The following is a 14614-nucleotide window of genomic DNA, read 5'->3' as shown; positions in this document are numbered from 1 at the left end:
AACTCCCCCAATCCTTTATCCCAAATCCCGGCACCGCAGTGAGGAATAGGCACAGCGGCTTCCACTCTTTATTTTGGGGGAGAGGAATTCCATGGAAAACCATGGGAACGTTGGGAGGGGGGAGGGGCGGGTCTCTGATTCCGTGGGAAGGATGGGAATGGCTTGGGAATCTCGGTGCTGTGGGAAATTCCAGCTCCTCCTTCTCCCATTCCCCGCGGGATAAGGAACCCCTTTAGGAAGCGGCGGGCGCAGCCTCCAATTCCTGCCCGCATCCCGACTTTTCCGCCCGCAGAATTCCCAACAATTCCCCGGAGAGCCGATACCTCCTCCCTTCCCACAGGAAATGGGTCGGGGGTCGCTCCGAGCCTTCTCCAAACTGGAATCCCAAACTCCACTCGGAAGCCAGAGCCGAGCGGACCAATCCCACGCCGCCGGCTTTGTCCGGAGCCGGGTGGTAGAGCCGCCCGTTTTCCGGGAATACCGTCAGCATTCCCGGCTGGAAAGGCACCACCAGCCGGGCGCCGCCTCCACAGTAGGACAGGAGGTGATTCCCGTCGGATCCGGGCAGGATTTGGGTGAAAACCACGGGAAGATCTTCGCAGCGCAGGAAATTCCGCTCCCGGCCGCAGCGGGAAAGGAACGGGAATTCCGCCTCGTAGCGCCCGCTCCGGTTGCGCTCCAGGTGCTTGAAGAAGAAGGAGAGGAATCCAACGTCTGTTGGGATGAAGGGATTGATGGGATTCACGGATCGGCTTCCGGCACCGAGGAATTCAGGGATGAATTCCGGGAAATTCAAAGGAAGGGGGTGGGGGGTGGGTTCGTTAAGGGGATTCCGTTTGGGAAAGGGGATGAGGGAATGAGCTCCGGAGGAATCGGGGGTGGCAAATGCTTTCCCCGGATGAATTTCGGGATTAAAAGTGGGTTTCTTAATTGATTAATTAATTAGGGAATTTCTTAATTAATTAGGGAATGGGTAATTAGGGAATGATTAAGTCATGAGGGATTAAGATGCACATTAGGGGCTCCCCCCCCCTTCCTGCCTTTCCCGCCCCTTGCCAAGGCTCAGCCCCCCCTAATTAAGGATTAAGTCCCAATTAAGTTTCAAATCTCGATTAGGGATCGGAGCTCAATTAATGGCTGGATCCCAATTAACGAGGGGATCCTAATTAAGGAGGGCCCAGGGGTACCTTTGAAGCAGGTGATGAAGTTCTTGACTTTGGTGTCGTCCAGGAAAAGCTGTGGAAAAGCGGGAAAAAGCCTCAAAACGCTCGAGTTTTCCCAGACAGATCCCGGGATTTGTCTGGGATCCGTTTGGGATCTGGCCTGAGTCCATCCAGGTTTTTTTTTCGGGCAGTTTGGGATCTGTCCTGGAGCGATTCCATGGATCCATGGGGGATCTCTTTATGGGATCTGTCCTGAGCCCATTGAAAGCTTTTTTGGGATCCCTCTGGAATCTGACTGGGATTTGTCTGGGATCTGTCCAGGATCCATCCAGGATATGTTTGGAGTCTGCCCGGAATCCTTCTGGGATTCATCTGGGATCTGTCCATGATCCTACTGGGATCCATCTGGGATCTCTCCACGATCCTCCTGGGATTCATCCTGGATCCACCCGCCTTCTCCCCGGGATTTGCTCAGGATCCAGGCAGGGAATAATCTCACCGGGATCTCCTGCTCCTTCCCGTCCCCAAGGACCCTCCAGCCCCCTATAGATCCCCTATAGATCCCCTATAGATCCCCTATAGATCCCCCCCCCTCACCTGCCCCTGGTGATCCAAGTAATAAAAATACTCGCGGCTTCCCGGCCCCGGCCGCTGCCCCTGCTGGTACCGGAGCGCCGGGCGCGCGCAGAGCCGCAGCACCGGCCCCGCCCGCATCGCGACAGCGACCGGCGAGCCCCGAACAGCGCCGGGCCACCGCTCCTGTCGCGACAGGCGACAGCGGGCGCGGAGCGGGCGGCGCGACCCGGAAGTGGCGGCCTGAGGGGGATCGGAATGCCAGGGCACCCACGGGTGGTGCGCCGCTGAAAAGGCTCCGGGTGGAAGCGGAAGCGGAGGGGCCGGGGGTGCCCGGCTGTTATAGGTACCGAGGGGGTCCCTATGGATCTCCAGATCCCTATAGAACCCCCCTCAGGCATCCCTGTAGGGGCCCAGACCCCTCCAGACCCTCAGCGACCCTATAAACACCCCATATAACCCCCCCCAGGCTCTGGGTGCCCTCATAGACCGCCCCCCCCCCCATAGATGCCTTCCCTCCGCCATGTTCCCCTATAGACCCTCAGGGCCCTCAGACACCGGGATGAGGCAAAACCCGTCGGAATGAGGTGGAAAAGCACCAAAAAGAGGCGGAAAAATATCGGGATGTGGAGAAAAACACCCGGGATGAAGTGGAGAAACAGCAAAATAAGGTGGAAAGTCACCTGGAATGAGGAGGGGAAAACACCGGGATGAGGGATGGGGTGGGAAAACACCGGGATGAGGGGAAAAAAAATTGCTAAATGAGGTGGAAAAACACCAAAATGAGGCGGAAAAGCAGCGGGGAGGGGTGGGAAAATACCAAAATTGGGGTGGAAAAGCAGCGGGATGAGGGAAAAGCCACCGAAATGAGGCGGGAAAACACCAGGATGAGGCCCAAAATATCAAAATCAGTTGGAAAAGCACCGGGATGAGGGGGAAAATGCCAAACTGAGGTGGGAAACCACCGGGATGAGGTAAAAAAATACCAAATGAGGGGGTAAAAGCATCGGGATGAGGGGAAAAATAGCAGGAGAAGGCCCAAAACAGCAAAATGAGGTGGAAAAAAATCAAAATGAGGGGGAAAAGCACCAGAATGAGGGGAAAAACAGCGGGATGAGGGGGAAAATACCAGGATAAGGCAAAAAAACACCAAAATGAGGTGGAAAACCATGGGGATGAGGGGAAAAATACCAAAAAGAGGTGAAAAACCAATGGAATAAAGCCCATAAAACCAAAATGAGGTGGAAAAGTAGTAAGAGAAGGCAAAAAATACCAAAATGAGGCAGAAAAGCAGCAGGATGAGGGGGAAAACAGCAGGAAAAGGCCCAAAACAGCAAAATGAGGTGGAAAAAATCAAAATGAGGGGAAAAAAAATCAAAATGAGGGGGAAAAGCACCAGAATGAGGGGAAAAACAGCGGGATGAGGGGGAAAATACCAGGATAAGGCAAAAAGCCACCAAAATGAGGCGGAAAACCAACCGGATGAGGGCAAAAATACCAAAAAGAGGTGAAAAACCAATGGAATAAGGCCCAAAAAACCAAAATGAGGTGGAAAAGTAGTAAGAGAAGGCAAAAAATACCAAAATGAGGCAGAAAAGCAGCAGGATGAGGGGGAAAACAGCAGGAAAAGGCCCAAAACAGCAAAATGAGGTGGAAAAAAATCAAAATGAGGTGGAAAAAAATCAAAATGAGGTGGAAAAAAATCAAAATGAGGGGGAAAAGCACCAGAATAAGGGGAAAAACAGCGGGATGAGGGGGAAAATACCAGGATAAGGCAAAAAAACACCAAAATGAGGTGGAAAACCATGGGGATGAGGGGAAAAATACCAAAAAGAGATGAAAAACCAATGGAATAAGGCCCATAAAACCAAAATGAGGTGGAAAAGTAGTAAGAGAAGGCAAAAAATACCAAAATGAGGCAGAAAAGCAGCAGGATGAGGGGGAAAACAGCAGGAAAAGGCCCAAAACAGCAAAATGAGGTGGAAAAAAATCAAAATGAGGGGAAAAAAAATCAAAATGAGGGGGAAAAAAAGCAAAATGAGGGGAAAAACAGCGGGATGCGGGGGAAAATACCAGGATAAGGCAAAAACCCACCAAAATGAGGCGGAAAACCACCAGGATGAGGGGAAAAATACCAAAAAGAGGTGAAAAACCAATGGAATAAGGCCCAAAAAACCAAGATGAGGTGGAAAAGTAGTAAGAGAAGGCAAAAAATTGCAAAATGAAGTGGAAAAGCACCAGGATGAGGGGGAAAATGCCAGATTGAGGTGGGAAAACACTGGGATGAGGTGAAAAAATACCAAAATGAGGCGGAAAAGCAGCAGGATGAGGGGGAAAACAGCAGGAAAAGGCCCAAAACAGCAAAATGAGGTGGAAAAAAATCAAAATGAGGGGGGAAAAAATCAAAATGAGGGGGAAAAGCACCAGAATGAGGGGAAAAACAGCGGGATGAGGGGGAAAATACCAGGATAAGGCAAAAACCCACCAAAATGAGGTGGAAAACTACCAGGATGAGGGGGAAAATACCAAAAAGAGGTGAAAAACCAATGGAATAAGGCCCAAAAAACCAAAATGAGACGGAAAAGTAGTAAGAGAAGGCAAAAAAATTGCCAAATGAGGCGGAAAAGCATCAAAATGAGACAGAAAAGCACTGGGATGAGGGGAAAATACCAGGATGAGGCAAAAACCAGCAAAATGAGGTGGAAAAGCATCAAAATGAGGTGGAAAAGCACCGGGATGAGGGCAAAAATACCAAAATGAGGTGGAAAAGTACTAGGATAAGGCAAAAAAATTGCAAAATGAGGTGGAAAAGTGTCAAAATGAGGAGGAAAACCACTGGGATGAGGGGAAAAACACCAGGATAAGGCAAAAAACCAGCAAAATGAGGTGGAAAAGCAGCAGGATGAGGGGGAAAATGCCAGGATAAGGCAAAAAAACCCCCAAAATCAGTTGGAAAACCAGTGGGATGAGGGAAAAAAATACCAAAATGAGGCGGAAAAGCAGCAGGATGAGGGGAAAACCAGCAGGAGACGGCCCAAACCACCAAAATGAGGTGGAAAAGCACCGGGATGAGGGGAAAAAATAATGGGATAAGGCAAAAAATAACCAAAATGAGGTGGAAAAGCACCAGGATGAGGAGAAAAACACCGGGAGAAGGTGGAAAAACACCGGGATGAGGCAAAACCCAGCGAAACGAGGTGGGAAAGCACCGGGATCAAGTGAAAAAAACCCCCAGGATGAGGCAGAAAAATCCCCAGAGTGAGGTGGAAAACCCCAAAATGAGGCGGAAAAGCAGCGGGATTGGATGGAAAAACCCCCAAATGAGGGAAATCAGGGAGGATTCATGGATTGGGAGAGATCCCTCGGCCAATCCCATCAGGGCACAACAGACTCGGGATCTGGGATAGGATGAGTTTATTTCCAACGGAATCAGAGCAGGATAACAAGACCCCAAATCCACCTTTCCTCCCTCCCCACTTCCCTCTTTCCCAGCTTTCCCTCAATCCCTCCAGCAGCACTGGGAGCCCGGGGCCATCCCGTGGGAGTTTTCCATGATTTCTCCAACGTGAATCTATCCCACAGCAAGTTTTCCATGGATTTCTCCACTGTGTCGTTCTCATGGGAGAGATTTCTCCATGAATCCATCCCAAGGTAAGAGTTTTCCATGATTTCTCCACCATGGGAAAGAGTTTTCCATGATTTCTCCAACATGAATCCGTCCCACAGCGAGTTTTCCATGGATTTCTCCACCATGGGAAAGAGTTTTCCATGGATTTCTCTGCCATGGGAAAGAGTTTTCCATGATTTCTCCACCATGGGTAGGAGTTTTCCATGATTTCTCCAACGTGAATCCATCCCACAGCGAGTTTTCCATGGATTTCTCCACCATGGGTAGGAGTTTTCCATGATTTCTCCAACGTGAATCCATCCCAAGGCAAGAGTTTTCCATGGATTTCTCCGCCATGGGAAAGAGTTTTCCATGATTTCTCCACCATGAGTAGGAGTTTTCCATGATTTCTCCAACAGGAATCCAACCCACAGCGAGTTTTCCATGGATTTCTCCGCCATGGGAAAGAGTTTTCCATGATTTCTCCACCATGGGTAGGAGTTTTCCATGATTTCTCCAACAGGAATCCACCCCACAGCGAGTTTTCCATGGATTTCTCCACCATGGGTAGTTTTCCATGATTTCTCCAACAGGAATCCATCCCACAGCGAGTTTTCCATGGATTTCTCCACCATGGGAAAGAGTTTTCCATGGATTTCTCCGCCATGGGAAAGAGTTTTCCATGATTTCTCCAACAGGAATCCAACCCACAGCGAGTTTTCCATGGATTTCTCCGCCATGGGAAAGAGTTTTCCATGATTTCTCCACCATGGGTAGGAGTTTTCCATGATTTCTCCAACAGGAATCCACCCCACAGCGAGTTTTCCATGGATTTCTCCACCGTGGGAAAGAGTTTTCCATGATTTCTCCAACGTGAATCCATCCCAAGGCAAGAATTTTCCATGGATTTCTCCAACGTGTCATTCCCATGGAAGACAATTTCCTTTTCCAAGGGGTCAATCCTTTGGGAACATCCCACTCCAAGGTTTTTTCCCTCTGCGGTCACGGAATCCTACCAGGAATCTGCTCCCTTTTCCATGGATCCGCAGGTCCTTGCGAGGATCCAGCCCCAGGATGGGCTTCCCATTGGATGCACCAGGGAATTTTGGGAATTTCCACGCCAGTTCCTTGGAATAATCTCCAGAGTCGTTCCTTTCCCTTATTCCCGCTCCAGAATTCCATCTGTGCCATGATTTGTTTCTTCCAACTTAATTCGAATTCCAGAGGCGTCATCACCGTTCCCGATGGGATCAGCCGGACACGGGAGAAGCTTCCGGCAGCTTCCCACAGAATCCAGCCCCGGAGCCTCCCAAAATTTGGCCATGCAAACCCAATCCCAATGGAAAAAACGCCAGGATGGGCTGGAAAAAGAACAAAATGGGGGAAAACCACCAGAATGAGGTGGGAAAAACTTGGAATGAGGAGGAAAAGTATCGGGATGAGGGGAAAAATATCGGGATGGGATGGAAAAACCTCAAAATGCGGCAGAAAACCAAGAAAATCAGGGAAAAAAATCTCGGGCTGGGGCGGAAAAACAGTGGGATGGACAGGAAAAATCCTGAAACGAGGCAGGAAAGCACCGAAATGAAGGGAAAAAAAAAATACTGGAATGAGGTGGAAAAGCACCGGGATGAGGCGGGAAACGCCCCAGAGTTTGGGAAGAAGGAGGCGGCGCTTTTCCAGGATGGAGGCTCCGAGCTTTTCCCGCCTCCAAGCCTTTCCCGAGTCACAAGGAGAAGTAGTCCATGGCTCCGTGTCCGTAGGGATTGTAAGTCCAGACGAGGTCGGTTCTCCCGGAATTGGCCAGCAGCTGGGAAATCTCGGCGCTCGCCGCCGCCAAACGTTCGCCGTCCATGGGCTCCTCGTAAAGCCGCCGGGATCCCGGGATTCTGCGCGGAGGCTCCGGCTTGTAGCAATCCACAGGGAAGGGATACACGACCAGGCGCAGATCCGGCAGCTCCAGGGTTTTCTGGAGCAGATCCTTGAGCGCGGCCGTGGACAGGGAATTGCCGTAGAGTCCCAGGAAGCGCAGGCGGGAGCAGCGCCGGAGCGTCGGCAGCAGCGCGTCCAGGTGGGAGTCGGCCATGCGGCATTCCATGAGATCCAGGTGCAGCAGCGAGGCCGAGGTTTCCTCCAGGAGCAGCCGGAGCGGCTCCAGGAGGCTTTGGGAGAAGTCGTGGCCGCTCAGATCCAACCTTTTGAGGGCCGGAGCGTGGAAGCTTTGGGAGAGGAAGGCGAGGTCGGCGGGAAGGAGGGAGCAGAAGGCCAATTCCAAGCTTTCCAACGGAGCCTGGAGGTCGCTGGCGGGAGGGAAAAGGGAGAGGTGAGGCCCGCGGGGACGTTCCGGAACCGCCGACGGAGCAGAGGCTCCGTGGGATCAGGAAATGTCGGGATGGGTCCCGGATTTGTGGGGGAAGAGCGGGGAAGGAGAGCTGTGATTGCATCCATGGAATTGGGGAATTGTGGAATTCTGGAATGGCTGAGGGCGGGAAGAGCTCCAAGAGCATCAAGTTTGATGCTGGAGGATCGTGGAGCCATGGAATTGTGGAATTCTGGGATCTCTGAGGTGGGGAAAGAGCTCCAAGAGCATCAAGTTCAAGGTTTGAGAATCGTGGAATTATGGGATCATGGAGGCACAGAATTGTGGAATCAAAATCATGGGATCGTGGAGTTATGGAATTACGGGATCGTGGGATTATGGGGCCATGGAATGATGGAATTATGGAATGGCTGAGGTTGGGAAAGATCTCCAAGAGCATCAAGTTTGACCTCTGAAAATCAGAGGATTTTGGAATTATGAGGTCATAAAGTTCTGGGATCATGGAATCGTGGGATCACAGAGTTACGGAGTCATGGGATGATGGGATGATGGAGCGGGCCGGGAGCTGTGATTCCCTCCACGGAATTGTGGAATTCTGGAATGACTGAGGTTGGGAAAGAGCTCCAAGAGCATCAAGTGTGACCTTTGGGAATCATGGAATTATGGGATCATGGAGGCATGGAATTGTGGAATCAAAATCATGGGGTCGTGGAGTGCTGGAAATATGGAATTGTGGGATTATGGGGTCGTGGAATGATGGAATCAGTGAGGCTGGGAAAAATCTCCAAGACCATCAAGGGCAACCTCTGGGAATCCTGGAATCACAGAATTATGGGATCATGGAATTATGGGACAATGGAATCACTGAGTCATGAGCTATTGGGATAACGGGATCATGGGAATCTTGGGATAATTAAATCATGGAATCATGGGGTTACTAAGATTGGAAAAGATCTCCCAGATCATCAAGTTCAGCCTTTGGGAATCCTGGAATTCTGGGATCATGAAATTATGGAATAATGGAGTTGTTGAGTCATAAACTATTGGGATAATGAAATCCTAGAATCACGGGAATATTGGGATAATGAAGTCCTGCAATCACGGGATCACTCAGGCTGGAAAAGACCCCCAAGATCACCAACCCCAACCCTTGGGAATCCCCCCGGAGCGTGGGAAGGGCCCGGCAAGGATCCTGCTCTGTTGGGAACTCACCAGAGGATCTGGCGCAGATTCCCGGAGAGCCGGGAGGATCCCAGGTTGAGCTCCCGGAGGCTGGGCAGCATTCCCAGCTGCCCGGCCAGGCACCGGATTCCGATGGCCGATTCCGGCGTCGGGCGCCGCACGTCGACGTTGCTGTACTGGAGCTTGAGGCTCCGCAGCTCCGGGAAGCGGGAGAGGTGCGGCAGGATCACCGAGAGCCCCGTCAATCCCAGATTCCGGAAGCGCAGATCCACCCTCCGCACGCAGGAAGGATCCAAGGATTCCAGCAGGCTCACGATTCCGGCCAGGGAGAGCTTCTCTGCTTGGAATTCCCGGCACTTGAGGCGCAGCGGGCCGGCGGCTCCGGTCTGGAGCGCGTCCCGGAGGATCCCGTAGGATGTTCCGTTGACGAACAGGTCGGCGTGGACGTCCACGCCCGGGGGCTGCGGAGCGGCCGCGGCCGTGGCGGCGCCGGAACGGCCTTTGTGCCGCTTGGATCCGCGCCTCTGGAATTCCCGCTGGTGCTTGGACACCTCCACGCAGGCCTTGGCCAAGGCCACGGTGCCGGACCAGACGCTCATCCCGTCGGGAGCGCGGCCGGCGGGATCATCCGGAACTCCTGTTACGTCCAGCACGCGGAGCCGGCACCCGCTGGGAGGGAAAAACGGGAATGAACCAGCAGGAAAACTCACGTGGATGGAGGAGGAACGGAGGTTGTACCCATCCCGGAATTCCCAAACCCACCTGGAATCGCGTCCCGGCTCCTCCAGATCCCGCCGGAGCTGCGCCACCACGGCCAGGATGACGGCCTGGACGCAGAGCTTGCAGGGATGATCCCGGAGCAGCTCCCGGCGCCCCACGAGCCGCTGGAAGTTGAGCACCGGGAAGGGCCAAGCGGTCACCAAATCCCGCAGGACCAGGGGTCTCCCATCCAGGAATGCAGCTTGGAAAAGGATGGGATAGAGGTGGGCGGGAAGGGCGGGAAGGAGGACGGGAAGGGGGTGCTGAGCCACCATGCGGCGGGCGCAGAGGAAAAGGAGGGAATCCGAGTATCCCGGGGGGAGCTGGCGTTTGGGAATACACGGCGGGATTTGGGTGGAGCGGCTGCGTGAAGGAGCCATGGCGGAATCCCTGGAAAAGCCCCGAATCCAGGGATATCCCTGCTGGAAAGGGAACCTGTGGGAGAAATGGGAAGGGGAAGAAGGCAAAGGGGGGGCGTTTTGGGGAGGGGAGCTTGAGTGGAGTTGTTGCAAAAAAAATGGGGACCTGGAGCAACCCCAAAAGAGCCTCACCCCAACCAGGGAACCCCCAAAACCAGTCCAGGGACCCCCCAAAACCCCTCAATGATCCCATGGATCCCCCAAACCAGTCCAGGGACCCCCAAAACCCCTCAATGATCCCAAGGACCCCCAAACCAGTCCAGGGACCCCCCCAAACCCCTCAATGATCCCAAGGACCCCCAAACCAGTCCAGGGACCCCCCAAAACCCCTCAATGATCCCAAGGACCCCCAAACCAGTCCAGAGACCCTCCCCAAACCAGTCCAGGGGCCCCCCAAAACCCCTCAATGATCCCATGGACCCCCAAACCAGTCCAGGGACCCCCCAAAACCCCTCAATGATCCCATGGACCCCCAAACCAGTCCAGGGACCCTCCCAAACCAGTCCAGAGACTGCCCCAGATCACCCCAAACCAGTCTGGGGACCCCCCAAACCAGTCCAGAGTCCCCGAAACCACGTCAGGGACCCCCCCAGACCTCCCCAAACCAGTCCAAGAACCCCCAAACCTGCCCAGGGACCCCTGAGGGATCCCCAAAACCAGCCCAGGGACCCCAAAACCAGCCCACAGACTCCCTGGACCCCCAAAACCAGCCCAGGGACCCCAAAACCAGCCCAGGGACCCTCAAAACCACTCCAGGGATCCCCCACAAACCCTTCAATCCCCTCTGGGACACCCCAAACCAACCCAGAAATCCCCCAGACTTTCCTAAACCAGTCCAAGGATCCCCAAACCAGTCCAGTGACCCCTAAACCAGTCCAGGAATCCCCCCCTAGACCTTCCCAAACCAGTTCAGGAACCCCAAAACCAGCCATGGGGCCCCCCCAGACCTCTCCAAACGAGTCCAGGGACCCCCTAAACCAGTCCAGAGCTTCCTAAACCAGTCCAGGGACCCCCCCAGACCTCCCCAAACCAGTTCAAGGACTCCCAAACCTGCCCAGGGACCCCTCAGGGATCCCCCAAACCAGTCCAGGGACCCCCGAACCTGCCCAGGGACCCCTCAGGGATCCCCCAAACCAGTCCAGGGACCCCCGAACCTGCCCAGGGACCCCTCAGGGATCCCCCAAACCAGTCCAGGGACCCCCAAACCAGCCGAGGGACTCCCCCGGCCCCCCAAACCAGTCCAGGGACCCCAAAACCAGCCCAGGGACTCTCCAGGCCCCCTAAACCAGCCCAGGGACCCCAAAACCAGCCCAGGGACTCTCCAGGCCCCCTAAACCAGCCCAGGGCCCCCAAAACCAGCCCAGGGACTCTCCAGGCCCCCCCAAAACAGCCCAGGCTCCCTCAAAACCGCTCCAGGGATCTCTCAAAAACCCTTCAAATCCCTCTGGGACACCCCAAACTAACCCACAAATCCCCCAGACCTTCCTAAACCAGTCCAGGGATCCCCGGAACCAGTCCAGAGAGCCCCAAACCAGCCAAAGGAACCCCCAGATCCCCCCAAATCAGCCCAGGGACCCCCCAAACCTATCCCGGGACTCCCCAAATCCCCTCTAAACCAGTCCAGGCACCCCTCCCGGGCCCCCTAAACCCACCCCTCCACACTCCCGGGATCCCCCTAAACCAGCCCAGGGATCCCCAGGGCCCCCCCTAAATCAGCCCCCCCTCCCAGGGAGCAGCCTCGGGCCCCCCAAACCACCTCAGAGACCCCCCCCAAGACCCCCAATCCAGCCCGTCCCACCCACAGGGTCCTTCCCAGCCTTCCCAATGCAGGCCGGGACCCCTCCCCAACCCCCTTAAACCCACCCAAGGAGAGCCCCCAGGCCCCCTAAACCCCTACAGGGTCCCCCCAATCTCCTGAAGCCCCCTCAGGGACCCCCCGAACCCCCAAACCAACCCCGCCACCCCCCCCAACATGGCGTCCCCCACTCACCGCCTGCCCGCAGCCCCCGCCCGCCCCTGCCCGTATGGAAGCTCCACCTCCGGGTCTGCGCGCTGCGCCCACCAATCAGCGAGAGAGATTTACCATGGGGGCGGGATCTCTCCTTTTTATTGGTTCTTACAGCTGTCTGTCAAAGTTCCACCGCAGGTCTCATTGGTTGTTGTGGTGTGGGCGGGTGCTTTGAGATAGCCTCGCATTTATTGGCTCTTTTCGCTGTCAATCAAGATTCCTTTCTTTCTCATTGGCTGGCGCGGGGCGGGAGCGGGAGGTTCGCTCTGAGGCGGCTCTGGGGTTCCCCCCCCGCCCCGAGCCTTCCCCGGATCCCAATCCCGGATTCCGATCCCGGATCCTAATCCCGATCCCGATCCCGGGGCCATGGAGCGGCAGCGGCGGCTGAGGGCGCTGCTGGAGCGCTGGGAAGCCGAATTCCTGCGGGAACGGCGGAGGAAGCCCAGCCAGGTCCTCATAGGGGGGCTGCGGGGGGAATTTGGGGGGGCTCCCTGAGGAGGATCTCTGGAATGGGAGGGGTTGGTTTGGGGGCCTGGGAGGGTCCCTGGGATAATTTGGAATGGTCTGGAGATGTTTTGGGGGACGCGGAGAGGTCTTTGGGATGGTTTTGGGGGGTCCCCGGAATGGGATGGGGCTGTTTTGGGAATGCTCGGGGGGGTCCCTGGACTGGTCTAGGGGGTCTGGGAGGGGTTCTCTGTGGGGGTTTAGGGGGACTGGGAGGGGCTTAGGGGAGGCTCGGGGGGGGGGTCTCTGGGATGGGAGGGGCTATTTTGGGGGTTTCCCCAATGGATACCCCCTTATAGGTCTTCCTGTATACACCGCCCGCTTCCCTTGGTGACGCAGGTAATTAAAACACTCGCGGCTTCTGGGCCTTGGTCGAATCGCGACAGCGACCCCACGGGGCCACCCCCTGTCGCGACAGGCGACAGCGCCCGCGGCGCGGGAAGTGCGACCCGGAAGTGGCGACATGGGGGACGGGAATGCGGGGGCACCTCTGCAGGGGAGTGCGGCGCTGAAATAGCTCCGGCTGGAACCGGAACCTCCAACGGGGGGACCGGAGGGACACAGCTCCAGGGACAGCTTGGGGACATCTGGGGGACTCCCAGAGTCCCCGGGGACACTTGGGGACACCCAGAGCCCCTATAGACACCCCTGGGACACCGCTGGGGGGCTGGAGAGTCCCTGGGCTGGTTTGGGGGTCCCTGGACTGGTTTGGGGGACCCGGGGAGTCCCCAGGCTGGTTTTGGGGTCCCTGGGCTGGTTTTGGGGGTCCAGGGAGTCTGTGGACACCCAGAGCCTTATAGACACCCCTGGGACGCCCAAAGCCCCTATAGACACCCTTGTGACACCGTTGGGGTCCTCTAGGGACACCCAGAGCCCTATAGACACCCCTGGGACACCCAGAGCCCCATAGACACCCCTGGGACACCCAAAGCCCCTATAGACACCCCTGGGACACGCAGAGCCCCTATAGACACCCCTGGGACAGCGTTGGGGTCCTCCAGGAACACCCAGAGCCCTATAGACACCCCTGGGACACCGTTGGGGTCCTCTAGGGACCCCTGGGACACCGTTGGGGTCCTCTAGGGACACCCAGAGCCCTATAGACACCCCTGGGGTCCTGTAGGGACACCCAGAGCCCTATAGACACCCCTGGGACACCCAGAGCCCTATAGACACCCCTGGGACACCGTTGGAGCCCTATAGACACCCCTGGGACACCGCTGGGGTCCTCTAGGGACACCCAGAGCCCCTATAGACACCCCTGGGACACCGTTGGGGTCCTCTAGGGACACCCAGAGCCCTATAGACACCCCTGGGGTCCTCTAGGGACACCCAGAGCCCTATAGACACCCCTGGGACACCCAGAGCCCTATAGACACCCCTGGGGTCCTCTAGGGACACCCAGAGCCCTATAGACACCCCTGGGACACCGTTGGAGCCCTATAGACACCCCTGGGACACCGTTGGGGTCCTCTAGGGACACCCAGAGCCCTATAGACACCCCTGGGACACCGTTGGGGTCTTCTAGGGACACCCAGAGCCCTATAGACACCCCTGGGACACCCAGAGCCCTATAGACACCCCTGGGACACCGTTGGGGTCTTCTAGGGACACCCAGAGCCCCTATAGACACCCCTGGGACACCCAGAGCCCTATAGACACCCCTGGGACACTGCTGGGGTCCTCTAGGGACACCCAGAGCCCTATAGACACCCCTGGGACACCGTTGTGATCCTGTAGGGACACCCAGAGCCCTATAGACACCCCTGGGACACCGTTGGAGCCCTATAGACACCCCTGGGACACCGTTGGAGCCCTATAGACACCCCTGGGACACCGTTGAGGTCCTCTAGGGACACCCAGAGCCCCTATAGACACCCCTGGGACACCCAAAGCCCTATAGACACCTCTGGGACACCATTGGGGTCCTCTAGGGACACCCAGAGCCCTATAGACACCCCTGGGGTCCTGTAGGGACACCCAGAGCCCCTATAGACACCCCAGGAACACCCAGAGCCCCATAGACACCCCTGGGGTCCTGTAGGGACACCCAGAGCCCCTATAGACACCCCTGGGACA

At 55.9% G+C, this 14614-nt stretch overlaps 2 protein-coding genes and 1 long non-coding RNA gene across 3 annotated transcripts; 1 reads left to right on the top strand and 2 right to left on the bottom strand.

Moving 5' to 3' along the window:
* Positions 1-54: 54 nt before the first annotated feature.
* C2H8orf82 (chromosome 2 C8orf82 homolog) lies at positions 55-2006 on the bottom strand. The gene is made up of 3 exons (XM_069005625.1): positions 1761-2006; positions 1188-1236; positions 55-714 (listed from the first exon to the last, which is right to left on the bottom strand). Exons 1-3 carry the CDS (start codon positions 1875-1877, stop codon positions 233-235), a joined length of 648 nt encoding a protein of 215 aa, XP_068861726.1. The 5' UTR covers positions 1878-2006; the 3' UTR covers positions 55-232.
* A 2760-nt stretch (positions 2007-4766) lies between these two features.
* On the top strand, positions 4767-6880 carry LOC138105525 (uncharacterized). The gene is made up of 2 exons (XR_011148515.1): positions 4767-5627; positions 5671-6880. It is a non-coding gene; the product is annotated as an uncharacterized lncRNA (long non-coding RNA).
* Positions 6881-6984: 104 nt separating this feature from the next.
* LOC138105524 (leucine-rich repeat-containing protein 14-like) lies at positions 6985-12048 on the bottom strand. The gene is made up of 4 exons (XM_069005617.1): positions 12014-12048; positions 9608-10039; positions 8876-9514; positions 6985-7643 (listed from the first exon to the last, which is right to left on the bottom strand). The coding sequence occupies exons 2-4, from the start codon at positions 9982-9984 to the stop codon at positions 7070-7072; spliced, it is 1590 nt and encodes a 529-aa protein (XP_068861718.1). The 5' UTR covers positions 9985-10039; positions 12014-12048; the 3' UTR covers positions 6985-7069.
* Between the last annotated feature and the right edge of the window lie 2566 nt (positions 12049-14614).

This window comes from Aphelocoma coerulescens, chromosome 2 (assembly GCF_041296385.1).
Source record: "Aphelocoma coerulescens isolate FSJ_1873_10779 chromosome 2, UR_Acoe_1.0, whole genome shotgun sequence".
NCBI classification, from domain to species: domain Eukaryota; kingdom Metazoa; phylum Chordata; class Aves; order Passeriformes; family Corvidae; genus Aphelocoma; species Aphelocoma coerulescens.
Note: the sequence above shows the minus strand (reverse complement) of the source record. Positions and strands in the feature narration are given on the sequence as shown.